Below are 14,410 nucleotides of genomic sequence, written 5' to 3'. Positions count from 1 at the left end.
ACTGACAATTTAGCCAAAGATCGCCTAGCACTGTTTACGATGTTTTCCTTGTCAAGCTGCACACCCTCCTTTTCATGATATACACAAATATACTGTTCTTTAGCCTCATCGTCAACCACAGCTTCAGGAACGTTCTCATGTAATCTGCAAAAAGATCATCTGATGTCCTGGTGAAATCCCAGACTTCAAATATTTCCACAATGCGATAACCTTTCTCAAGAGCCTTAACCAGCTCAATAGAAACCCAGGTAACGGTTAAGGATCTTTCTGAATCAGAATGTGAACAGTTAGTTACCTGGTTTTCAGACTCTGCACATAATCTACACAAGGGAAAGAACAGCTTACCGCCGACCCTGTGCGGTAAAACGGGGTGATAAAGGGCTTTCGGTGGACACACCGTAGCCTTAACAATACCAAAGTAGGTATCTAGTGGATTGAAATCTCGAAAGAGTATGTCAGGATGCCCAATCGGATAAGTCTTATGACTTGTTGCAGAATGGGTAAAGACTACAGACATCGTTATACTGAATAGTCTCCCCTTCTCGGGCCGTAAACTTCCGATGAATCGCGTTAGTACGACCGCCAAAAAGAGCATCCCGAGGGTCAAGGCGTTCTGGAGCATCAAAGGTCTTCAAGAAAGCTTTGACATCTGCGGATGTGTTTTTAAGCTGATTCCACTCACACTCCCATATGTATTGAACATGTACGTTGTGTTGTTCTTTCAAATCCTCTGCATGACAAAGGGGTCTGCGGAAACAGTTGCATACAATTGCAAAAACTCATATTTTTCTTTAGCCATCATGGTATTCACACCATAGTAATGCGGTTCCGGATTGGGGGCCAACATAGTTCTCATTCTCCTTGATGTTAAACTTAAAGTGAACGTATGTAGGATTGTGGCCAAAACTGGTACTGCAATCACTTTAAAAATACTGTAGAGCGGTGTATCCCCTCCCCCCTGACTCGAGGTTGCCAGACAAGCTGCAGGATTCAGAGGAAACGTAGGCTGCTTCTACGAGCTTCCAATGGCAAGTGACGACGAGTCGTACACAGTAAGTTTTTTTTCTGTTAATTATGTTTATGCTTAATTAACAGAAAGATTTTGCAAAGTAATTATGTACTGCAAAAATTTACAAATTGTCATTAGTCAAATATAATCGTAAAGATGTATGCTCGTATGTGACAGTACATTGTTAGAACAGTAGCTGTTAGTTGTAACGTTAGGTATCTGTCAGTAACGTAAGTACAAGCACAAGCCAATGTCACTATGTGTAACCGATATCAAAGATACAGCTATTCATTTAGCTGACGCTAAAAGTGAAAGAGGACAGCTGTATTTTTTTACTTATCCTGCAGCACACATCCATAACGCTAAAATATGTGATGTGAAAGATTACATGACATTCTACAATTTTTGGCTGTAGAACTTGCATGAAAAACAAGTAGGCTACAAAACGTTCCAAGTGGGCCACATTTTTTTAACATCATAGGCTACACTATGCTTTTCATTAGTGTTATGGACATTAGAAAAAGTTAATTTACCTTGGAATTGCGCCTAGTCAATCAAATGTATTTATAAAGCCCTTTTTACAACAGCAGTTGTCACAAAGTGCTTTACAGAGACACCCGGCCTTAAACCCCAAGGAGCAAACAACAGTAGTGTTGAATTTCAGTGGCTAGGAAAAACTCCCTAAGAAGGTCGAATTTCAGGAAGAAACCTAGAGAGGACCCAGGCTCAGAGGGGTGACCAGTCCTCTTCTGGCTGTGCCGGGTGAGATATTAAGAGTCCAATTGGAATAATAAATACATTTATCTGGGCTAAATCCAGAGTCTATTTGATTTTAGACTAGGTCAGAAGTATGAACAAGTGGACAAGGACAGGGACAGCAACGGGCCCCCCAAACCAGGTAATCCGCAGGTTTGGACCAGGACCTCATCTCCTCCTAAAATGTAAAACTGGAGGAGACTGAAAAAAAGTTAGTAGTGCATTCCTCATATCCCCCAGCACAATAATATAGCAGCGTAACACCTTGGAACTGAGACGGGGGGGTCCGGTGACACTGTGGCCCTACCCGGAGGCGGCCCCGGACAGGGCCCAACAGGCAGGAAATCAATCCACCCACATTGCCAGGCATCAACCAAAGGGACACCCACCAACCGCAACCCCCCTGAATGAGGGCAGAGTATTGCTAGCAGCGTACAGCCCAATTGCAGAGTCAACAACAAGCCAGTGACTCTTCCCCCGAAAGGCATTGGAGGGAGGGCATCCCAGTGGCGACGAGAGCCCACCTGGTAAAACAGCAAGGGTGGACAGTATCAAGCCTACTGGTCACCTTCACGCCCCCGGGCCAGGCTACACCTAATTATAAACCGTGCTGTAGAGATGAGTTTTTAGTAGACACTTGAAAGTTTGCACTGAGTTTGCATTTCAAACCTTAATTGGCCGATCATTCCACAGTAGTGGAGCTCTATGAGAAAAGGCCCTGCCGCCAGCTGTTTGTTTAGAAATTCTAGGTACAATTAAAAGGCCTGCATCTTGCGATCTAAGGTTACGTGTAGGTATGTATGGCTGGATCATTGCAGGGTAAGTAGGAGCAAGTCCATGTATTGATTTATAGGTTAAGAGTAAAACCTTAAAATCAGCCCTAACCCTAACAGGCAGCCAGTGTAAGGACGCCAGGACAGGAGTAATGTGTTACATTTTTTTTGTTCTAGTTAGGATTCTAGCAGCCGTGTGCAGCACTAATTGAAGTTTATTTATTAATTTGTCTGGATAACCAGAAAGAAGAGCATTGCAGTAATCTAGTCTAGAAGTAACGAAAGCATGGATAAATTTTTCTGCATCAGTTTTTGATAGAAAGTTTCTAATTTTTGCAATGTTTCGAAGATGAAAATAAGCAACTTGAGACATATTTTATTTGTTCTTCAAAGGAGAGGTCAGGGTCAAGGGTAACACCAAGGTTTTTTACAGTTTTTTGGGATACGACCATGCAGCCGTCGAGGTTCACAGTGAGATCTGCTAACAACGCTCTTTGTTTTTTGGGTCCTAAAACAAGCATTTCTGTTCTCTTTGAGTTTAAGAGCAAGACATTATCTGTCATCCACTTCCTAATATCAGAAACGCATGCTTCCAAAGTAGCTAATTTAGGGGCTTCTCCATGCTTCATTGAAATATATAACTGTGTCATCAGCATAACAGTGAAAGTTAATATTGTGATTTCGGATTACATCGCCCAGAGGGAGCAAATATAGTGAGAACAATAATGGGCCCAGAACCGAGCCTTGAGGAACACCAAAGCATACCTTTGACTTGTCAGAGGATATGCCATCCACACTAACAAACTGATATCTTTCAGATAAATACGATTAAACCAGGCTAGGCTGGGATCTGAAACCGGACTGGAGTATTTCATAAATGTTATTTGTCTTTAGGAAGGCATTCAGTTGTTGGGAAACACATTCTAAGATTTTTGAGAGGAACGGGATGTTCGATATTGGCCTATAGTTGTTTAATATGTCGGGATCCAGATTAGATTTTTTTAGAAGAGGCTTAATTTCCGCTATTTTTAGTGAGTATGGTACGCATCCGGAGGAAAGGGAGCAATTTATTATGTTCAGCATTGGATGACCTAGCACAGGAAATAGCTCCTTAATAACCCTTTGGCGCGTACGATCACACCGGTGTGATCAATCTAGAGTGGTCCCTGAAGCGTACGATCACACCGTTGTGATTAGAACGTCATGTTTAGAACGCACCATTAGCATACCTAGCTACAAGTAACGTAACAATGGCTGGTAAAACCGCGCTATTATTTACTCATTTAGCTCAAACAGTGTTTATAACTTTATTTCCTGATTGTAAATGTTTCAAGGCCATACTATGATATTAACCAGGTAGAAAGCATTCAAATCGGGACAAGAAGTGTTGCTTACGTACCAACAGACAGCCAACACTAATACACAAAAACATTATATTAGCGACTACTACCGATCAAAACCATTGCAAAAACTTTCTAGAAGTTACGTTCCCCGTTGTATGCATTTTATATAGTTTATTAATTTTCACTGCACTGAATTACTGGTCACGATTTGTTAGCTAGCGGGCAGCTGACGTTTGCTAGCGGTTAGCTGACGTTTTCTAGCTAGCTACAGTTATAAATCAACCAACTTTTGCAGCTCTTAGAATTCGAGTCAACGAGAGAAGCTTGCAATGCATGTAGTGTTCCTTACCTAGCAAGGTGACTGTTCAAATGCTGGCGTGATTTTAAATGCTGGAGAGTACTGAAGTCACGTGCAAAAAAACTCACTCTGGGGGTCGGTAAGGAATATTTGAAACTCACGCGTGAAAAGGTTAAGTAATTTTGTTGGAATCGGGTCTAGCTGAGAGTTGGTGGGTTTAGAACTCATTACAAATTTAGTAAATGTGTCAAGCGATAAGGTATCAAAAAATTGTCCCCATTGACACCTGGTCAGGGAGGTTCAGGAAATGTTTTGCACAACTGAGATTTTGAGGACCATAACTATTTAATGAGGAGTCAGTTATTTGTTTTCTAATGGTGACGATCTTTTCATCAAAGTAGTTCATGTATTCATTACAACTAAAGTGAAGACCCACTTCACTTGCTAAGCTTTGCTTTTTTGTTAACTTTGCAACTGTATCAAAGAGAAATTTTTGATAGTTTTTGTTCGCCTCAATCAGGTTGGAGAAATATGCTGATTGAGTAGACGTGAGTGATTTTCGGTATTGTAGTGTACTGTCTATCCAGGCTAGTCTAAATACTTCCAAATTGGTGGAGCGCCACTTTCACTCCAATTTTCTGGAGGCTTGCTTAAGTGCTATAGTGCTTAAGTGCTTCCAGAACAACACTAACATAGTGCATAGCCCAAAAGGTAGAGAATGTTTATTTTGAGTTAGCACTTGTACTGCTCTCACTTGTTTCAGCCTGATTCAGACAAGTAGAAAAGTTATTGTCATAAGTAGGCTAAAAAATAACCAAAACATTTGCCACAGCAAGTATAACGCGGGACAAATTCAATATCACCAATGGCTATCACAGGGTTGTTTTCAGTCTCATCAGAAAAGATTTAGAGTAACTAAATAACAATAGCAATGGTCATAACAGGTCAACTTGCAGCATGTGTAACTTAGTCCACAATATACGCGAAGAACGAATGAGGAATCATTTTTTCAGAGGTAAAGTTAGGCTTTGGTCTCAATTACGTTTCAAATTGCCATAATGGGCGTGCTAATGTTGTTTTCCTCAGCGTCTCAGCATAAGGACAGAGAAACGGGCTCTGATAATGCATTGCTAATGTTAGCATAGGTCCATATGAGCTAACGTAACGTTACTTTGCACGAACATGCATAACTTTGTTCGACTGTCATGAATATATGAAATGTTTCCAAGGTGTTACGCTGCTATATTATTGTGCTGGGGGACATGAGGGATGTACTACTAACTTTTCTCAGTTTCCTCCAATTTTAAATTTTAGAAGGAGATGAGGTCCTGGTCCACACCTGCGGATTACCTGGTTTGGGGGGACCGTTGCTGTTCCTGTCCTTGTCCACCTGGTCATACTTCTGACCTAGTCTAAAATCAAATATACTCTGGATTTAGCCAAGAGAAATTTATTTATTATTCCAATTGGACTCTTAATATCTCACCCGGCACAGCCAGAAGAGGACTGGTCACCCCTCTGAGCCTGGGTCCTCTCTAGGTTTCTTCCTAAAATTCGACCTTCTTAGGGAGTTTTTCCTAGCCACTGAAATTCAACACTACTGTTGTTTGCTCCTTGGGGTTTAAGGCCGGGTGTCTCTGTAAAGCACTTTGTGACAACTGCTGTTGTAAAAAGCGCTTTATAAATAAATTTTGATTGATTGATTGATTGATGTCCATTGACATCAAGTACAAGTTAGTCAAACATAGATGAATCTTACCTGTCCAGGAGAAAATTAGCAACGTTGGCGTCTGTCTTCAAATTCTTCTCAGTTTTCAGCCGTCTCCATCTTTCAAAGGCATCTCCTATACAAATTCTTGTTTTATTTCGGACTTGGTCACAACGTATTTCGGAATTATAACGAGGTCTTTTAGATTTCGTAACGTTAGACATTATTTATCCAACTAGAGATAGGGTAGGTTAGAGCAGAGCTGGCAACCCGGATCCCGAAACACTACTGACTTCATGATTGGTAGATAGGTGGAGGGTGGCGCATCAGGCCAAAACACAACATGACAACATCAACATCAGTTGAGGGCTGCAACTCTCACTTTTAAATGACAAAATCCTGGCCATTCTTCTGTTGTCAGTGATATAAGTATTTGAAATGAACATGATTTCTTAATGTCTAGTGACACATCAGGGCCATTTTATGATTAATTGAAATAGATTTGTTACATACGGTTCCTTTAAAGTAGCCTTTTTTCAAATCCTTAAAAACCATAGCACGTGGCAAGGCCGACAGCTTCATAGGAAGCAATGACTATCAATGTATCTCTGATTGAATGTGCTGTCTGTAAAAATCATGAGCTTGCTACCATTAGCAATAAGTGTCGTCACAATACCATTGTTTGCAAAGTATTGCATCAAGATGTAACCATCGAAACCTTTAGAGTTGTGTGCTATAAATGTGTAGTCATTTCGGTTGCCTGAACTTTTGGAAAAAAGCAGCGACACAACCATCTCCGGCTGAACACCACGTCTTGTTAACAAAGCTTATTGCGCACACAAAATTTGCAGTGCGTACACCATTCACCGGATTGGCAATTGTCTCGAAATCATAAAATATGTAGCGCTCACTGGGGTCCTCGGGCTTGGAGGGTTTTATAAAACACTGATGATTCATTTCAACCGTCAGATCCACGTGACAATTGGAACACGTTAGCCATGCACCTGTGCGCTTTATAATTGGTAATACTAACATTGTAATAATGGCCGCAATCGACATAGTATTGCTTCTGGTCACACCTGCTAACCCAACGATCCACACTTTTGTGATGCTTCAAGCGTTTATGCTGGCTATAACAAAAATCTGAATAACATATCAGTTTACAGTCAGGGCACTGCTTTGTGTTACGGGGTTGGGTAAGACAATCTTCATGAAGACAGACACTACAGCTATGTTTACAACCATGATCACCACGAGTGTTGAAACCGGTATAGCACCAGTCACAGACGTAAGACACACCCAGAAATCCCTTCAGATTCATGATGCCATAGAAATGGTTATCGTGTATGTACATAAAGACGGTTCTAGGGTGGGTGTCCTCGCTGTTTTGAAACTTGGTAAAGTGACCATCCCGTGTTCGGTGAAAGACAACAATTTTACACCCTGTCATTTCTTCAAACCGAACAATATCTGTGAATGCCACACAATCATCGCTAAACGCTAAACCAGCGCCCGTATGTAACTCACGACCACTAACCTAGGCCTCAGGATGTGTACAGCGGGTACAACATACCCATCAAACAAACAGAAAAACATGTAGAATCATTATTCACGGCCACATATAAATGCTTTCTTTTTTTATTGATAATCTGCTCTATCAACAGTGTTTGAGCTTTATGTCACAGGGCACCACCCTCACGATTTTTGACAATTTGTACCACCAACTCTAGTGATTCATCTATCATAAGCTCAGCATTACTCTGCATAACACTTTCAAGTAAATTACCAAAGGTGCGTTCATTATATTCATCTGCTCTCATGGTCACATGTACGGGGTCTATCAGAGATTCACCAATCAACTCAATCTGCAGACGATCACCAGGCCTGTAGACAAAGTCTGAAGCTCTAACAATCAAAGTATCCAAGCCTGCCATAATACTTGCATAGAATGTGCCAAAATCACCAACTTCACCAGTATTTTGAAAATTTATCAACTGTTGTAATTCAACATTGTCAAACGCATTACGTTGTATACCTCTAACATCGCCATCACTGCACTGAGTTTGCATCAGAGAGCTCGAAGGAGAGTCAACTAGATTGTGTGAAAAAAGGGGGTTACTAAGCTCGGTTAACAAGCCCTGTATATGGGGATTATTGTGTGCATCGCTGTGTAACAAAGTAATGTTTGGTTCATTTGTATTTTGGGGTGTGGTCGATTGATTATGTGTAGAGGTTGTTTGATGTTCTGTGTCTGTTGTTAGCATTTTCTTTCGCCAAAAATCCCCTCATGCTGTGCAGCCACAAGGTAGGGTGTCCTTAACTGAATCCATTATGGTAATGTACTCTGTATCATCACAAGGCTGTCCTCAATCTGTTGGAATAAAGAATGTTGTACCAAGGTTCAATACGCATATTGTCATAATTGTTAATAACACTTTAGAACAAGACTAAAAATGTCTAAATAATTAAACTTACACAAAAAGTATCTGCTCAGGTTGTGTAAGATCACAACCGCCCAGTCCGACTGACGCAGATGCTGGTCACTTGGTCTAAATACAATTAGGATTAACAAGCGTATAGAGGTAATTAAAGCTGATTAACAATAATGTTAAAAGTCTACTTACCAAGATTTGAAGGCCCAAAAATCGGTTTACCAAACACGGCTGGTGTTTAATTCCGCTCAACCTAAACCGGAGATTTAAAAACAGGCAATATGAAAGACAGCTAAAAATGCATGGCTTGCGCAATCGTTAAATTGATTTACACTTTCTTAAAAAGTTCAAATGTCTCGTTTGTTAGCGTTTGTAATTGCAGCACAATACAAATAAATTACTTCAAATAAAATAACTTGTACTTACAACAGAAACGATATACTCCGTGCTTGAAACAACAGCTGACTTCTGTGGATGCTGCGGGGTTAATTACTGTCTTTTCATCGCAGCCTGGGCGCCTCCAACAAGTCACGCTACTTTGTCATTGGTTACATGTCATCGTTCTTCACGTTCGATAAAAATTTTATTAAAACTTTACAGGCTGCAATGATAAAAATTCTGGATAAAACTTAACTATTTAGTTCTGTTGATTGTTGACAACCAAATATATTGATACTTCATGTCTGGTAGAACCGCCATTCTCGTTAGTTTTCGCGGCTCAGCCATGACATCACGTCACATCTGCTTATATATAAACGCTGGCTATGGTCACCATATCGCCATTAATCTGTTGAACATTTAACAAACACAAGACCATAATATAGCAATCAAAAATCAGATTTCACGAGTTGGTCATTACGAGAATGCAGATACTACAGTATATTTTTTTAACCAACGTTGCCTATTATTAAACATTTCTACCCATGTGTGGAAAACAATCTCGCGTTGATCCCTGTTGTACAATTTCAAAATACGCCTTTACGATTGTTTTAATTAGCTGAAATAACATATCCTGACCTGTCAACGATTCGCCGTTCTTCATGCAAATTTATACGCTACCTTGCGGGTAACTTTGTAACGTTTTGCCATATAATGCAACTTAAAAGTTAATGCTGACTTAAAACAACAATTTTTATTACAAACTCACCATTGCTCATACATACACGTGCCAAAATCCTTGATTTTATTTATAACAATATTTTAAAACCCAAACCGCAACACAGTCCACCTATGCTTAATGTGTGGTTGGCCCTGGCCATGACAGTTCCTTCAAAATAATAGCATTGCTCATGCAATGTTTGTTTACTGTAATGCTGTGTTGGACTACAAACCATGAAACACAGGATGATTTTCAACCTGCATTTACTACAGTTTGTAATAGTGGTTATTAACGGACCTTTATTACAGGGCAGATCTGATCATATGGCCCATCTCTTGTTAAAACGAAAAATGGGCTGAAACTCTCCAAATCATAAGTCCCTAACACCCTTCTTTATATCTTACACAAACAGCATGTCTCTCACGTGTAACTCTGTAACAGGTTTATTTTAGGCTTACTATAATGCAGCTACTGAAGGTTGTGCTTTGACTGTGACGAGAGTCGAACGCGGACCCTATTGGTTGCAGGTCTGCATCTCTAACCACGACGCTATTCAACAAGGGGTAGTCAGTCAGTCAGACTCACTCATCAGTAAGGGACATTTGCTTTTCTTGGCCGGCTCCGCTTACAGTCTGGCAAAAACATAACTATCAAGATTATTGTTAATGTTCGTTGGATTTACGAGACCATAGCATAACCACTGAAACATATGCTTCCTTCGTTCTGCACCAAAAATGTAATCACCCATAGAACTTCCTCAAAGACCTTTCCCAACCAGAAGCCGTGGATGAACAGTAGTCTGACAACTGCGAAAGGCATGCAAAGCTGCTTTCAGATCCGGCAACGCAGTGGCCTACAGCTAATCCAGAGTCAACCTCAAAAGGGCCAAAATTATAGATAAAATTACAAAGCAGACAGCCAGACAAACTCTGCTACCGCGAATGTTCTTTTCCACATTTTTTAAAAAAATTTGAATATTAATTTTCACCTTTGAAATTCGTTTTTTAAAAACTATTCGAATATATATCCGAATTTAGAATATTCGTTGACAGCCCTACTGTCTGGTGTGTATGTAAATGAGTATAGCTAATTACTTCTCTGCATGATACATTTATAGTTTTCATATTATGTTAGTGCACCATATCAATTTATTTCATATCGATTGTTTTTTTTATGTCATGCGTATAATAAAATATTTTGAGCTTTAGTTTGAGATGACTAAAACACGAAAAAACTACAGTTCATGCCCAAGCATGATTGAAGAATGCCGTCTGTACAGAGAGGGAACAATGCAAAATGTTTAATTTCTTGCAAAACATTAAGGACTAGACAAAGTCATTGAGGCAGAGAGGGAAGGAGCAGCTGAGCACTGATGCACAACATGGATATGTGATCTACCTGCAGTAGAGCAGGATATTTCAGTGTTAATTAAAATAGTTTGAACGGAAAACCTGAAATTGACTGATTTACTATCCTTAGAACATTGGTATTGAACCTGCAAACTGTTTTTCTTTTAGTCAGTTGTTCTTCAGAAATCTTCATAAAAACATCTACATCTACACTACAGACAAAATTACAACACATAGAATGATGAAGCATTGGAGAGTAATATCCACTATAGTTTGGATTTTGTTCGTAAATAGTTGTTTGCCTCAAATGCCATTTACAGGCCATAGGATAGGAGTTGACACAAAATGAAAATAGCTACTGAGAGCTAAGCGATTACAGATTTGAACAGAACAAGTTTGTATTTTTACATGTTTTTTAAATATATATATTCATTCATCAACAAATATGGAAGTGGGCTTATTTGGAACACCCATGGACTTAAAGGGTATATTAGGTACCCATTAAGCCCATGCCAGACTTAACATATTTTGACAAATTAATTAGTTTAAAAAAATTGGTATAAGTGAATTACTAACACTTCAAATGAGAGATTAAACTTTGATTTTAACTAAAATGTTCTCACTTAAATGGGGACACATATACATATACATACAGATGAATCACTATACATATACATACATATATATATATATTTTTATTTTTATTTAAAGCAGATTTAGTGGGCTCAATAGGGACATTTACTCTGATACTTACATTTTCTGCCCTCCTCTATTTGCACGTCTGGTTAGATGCTGAATGCATTTCGTACGGTTCAATGACAAAGTTGAATCTAATCTAACCATAGTATAAGATACTGTAACAGAACGCAGCAACGCACTGTGGCCTTGATTAACGAATAGTGTTACCAGACAAGTTGGTCAGGCACCCCCTAATTATCATAATAGAGGAAGAAGAAACACAGAAATAATTAAATGACAAAAGCACTTGTTCCTGGGTGGAAAGGACAGAGCAGGGGACAGATCTGGTTGGATTGAGAACTGGCAAACACATGGTAAGCCAATGTTTTGTTACTATTCATAATTGTCGATGGATGACAGTGTTTGCAACTGATGAACACTTGTAGCGATGCCAGTGATAGGGAGACCGGGCTTGGAGAGACGGTCAGTTAAGGTAGCTGGGAACTAATAGACCTATAGCTCACCAGTGTATGAAAGTGTCATTTTAACTGTGTTTAAATGAAGTTGGTTTTAAAATGTAAGGTTTAAAAGTATGCTGTTGTTTTGCTGTGAATTGGGAGAAGCCATTGCTGCTCTCACACTAGGATTAATTTGCCCCGGCACAGATTTGATTTAGTTATTTTTCTTCTGTATAGTACACTCAGGCAATTTCACAGTGCAATAAAACACAAATCAGATAACAAGATACATGATAAAAGCAAGAACTCTACTCAAGAAATTACAATACCGTAAAGCTAAAATCAGGAAAGGCTCACCTATTAAAGTATGTTTTAAGAAGGGACCTTCTTAAAGGGACCTGATGTCCTCAGACAGGCTGTTCCAGAGCCTCAGGGCCCTGACTGCAAACACTCTGTAACCTTTAGTTTTCAGTCAAGACCCAGGAACAGACAATAGGCCTCTGCCCGAGGATCTCAAGGTACGTGACGGTGCATATGGGACTAAAAGGTCAGAGACATAACATGGAAAGAGGCCACGAAAGTAATCAATAAAATGTTCAAGTCTATTCTAAAACAAACTGGGAGCCAGTGTAATGAAGCCAAAACAGGGGTGATGTGATCATGTTTCTTGGTTCTGGTTAAAAGCCTGGCAGCCGAGTTCTGTACAGTCTGGAGTCGATCAATAGATTTTTGGGTCAAGCAAGTAAAAAGGCTGTCGCAGTAATCCAGGCGTGATAAAAAAAAAAAAAAGAGTGTAAAACAGCATCCTTAAAAGTTAATATTTTAATCGTATTTTTGATATATTTGGTGGTAAAACATGACTGCAAGTTTTGTGGTGTGCTGTTTGAAAATGTTATTATTGTCAAACCAGATGCCAAGATTCTTTGCAACAGGCTTGATAAGATCCGAGAACCAGCAGATGGCAGTATTTGCTTTGCCATTTGCTGGGACCCAATGATTAAGATATAATATACTAACAAGTATCATCACCAGTGTGCCATGTACTAGTTAGTGTGCTACCACAAGTGTGTAATCTTTCTACCAGTGTTATCACGACTGTGCTTTGATTGCAGTGTGTACAGATTACCTTGCCCTGCTACACCCCGGTGTGTTGCTATCAGGTGCGGCTTAAGCCAGGCCTAACATTAATTGTGGGGGTTGAGTGTGCTTTCATCTGAATGCACTTTGGAAACCTTGTGTATATAATTAATTTGACAGACCTGTTTAACTTGTCCCAAGGACCTGTCCTCGTGTAACAAAAAGGGGCGTTGTAGAGTTTACATTAATGTGATTGGTTGACTCAATGTAGTGGGCAGTTGGCATTTTAAGGGGGAAATCTCTTAAAATGGACATTTGACGTGTTAGTTCTTCTCCTCACCCTAAGTGTTGAACATTCATCTTTAATCCCATGACGTATAACAGATTTACGAAATAAATTCTGCCCTCCACTGGGTATTCATTTCTGGATTCTGGGCAGATACGACACCAAGACATCTTTAAGTAAAACTACCCCCGACTTTCTTTTATTAATTAAAAATCATATTCTAAAAACGATTAAACCAACGTACCTCTGCAACTCCATGTTCTCCTGTATGAGCCATTGTTCAGATGCGTCTGACGGTGTCGAAATACCGACCGAAACAGAGCTGCACAACATGCGTTTACATTGGTCATTGTTGGAAAGTACTGTTGAGACCATTAACTAAAATAGTTACAGACGCCGCAAAACGCGTTAACCCCTACGGGTGATCGTTATTAACGAGTGTTTTGCCAGAAAGAAACTTTCTCTCATATGCTCGCTCAGGCAAGCACAAACACCACTCATAAAGATCCCGGATTTGACGTAAGCAACGCGCAACGTTTATGTTTATTTGAATAATCAACGGTATCTGTGAGAAGGGTCCAGCTGCAGTAGGGTCATGCTGGCAACATTAAAGATTCCGTAGCAACAATGAGACTTCCGGTTTTCGGGTTTGGCCTTCAAAATAAAAGTCCGCGGTAAACCGCGATTTTAATAATATTAAATAAATCTATTTTGCCACTTTGCTTAGTGTATATTGTAAAAATGTATTGTAGGAAATGTTCAGGAGAGTGGATAGATTGATCAAATGCAAAAAAATCAAGGGCCACTGTGTATTTGCAATTGTTGCTGGCATTTTACTCCACCCATACCATTGGCCACATTCCAAATTGCTGAATAGCATTCAATCTAGATCCATTATTCCTTTTGTTAATGGAGGTGATAATCACCACTTGGTGATTTAGCCAACGATCCAATGTAGTTGTCAATGACTTATATTAACTGGTCATTAGCCTGTTAAGCCTTTAGAGTCCAAAGTGGGTTTCTCCACTTCAGGTGAGCTTGCAGTCCATAATACATTCCTGACAATGTCAAGTATGCTCCGTGTCGCACTGCAGCTCCCCTTCCTCTCCGGCACGCCACCTCGCCGCTGTATTAACCACCGGCA

At 39.8% G+C, this 14,410-nt stretch overlaps 1 protein-coding gene across 1 annotated transcript in view; it reads right to left on the bottom strand.

The window, feature by feature from the left end:
- The window catches only part of ccdc90b (coiled-coil domain containing 90B), a 39,612-nt gene extending 25,742 nt beyond the window's left edge, over positions 1-13,870 (bottom strand). The window contains exon 1 of the mRNA XM_010864373.4: positions 13,511-13,870. Within this exon, the coding sequence (XP_010862675.1) occupies positions 13,511-13,616 (106 nt within the window). The 5' untranslated portion in view covers positions 13,617-13,870. The remainder of the gene's footprint in view (positions 1-13,510) is intronic.
- Between the last annotated feature and the right edge of the window lie 540 nt (positions 13,871-14,410).

Source organism: Esox lucius, chromosome 7 (genome assembly GCF_011004845.1).
Source record: "Esox lucius isolate fEsoLuc1 chromosome 7, fEsoLuc1.pri, whole genome shotgun sequence".
In the NCBI taxonomy this organism is placed as follows: Eukaryota; Metazoa; Chordata; class Actinopteri; order Esociformes; family Esocidae; genus Esox; species Esox lucius.
This window is presented reverse-complemented; position numbering and strand designations above follow the sequence as displayed.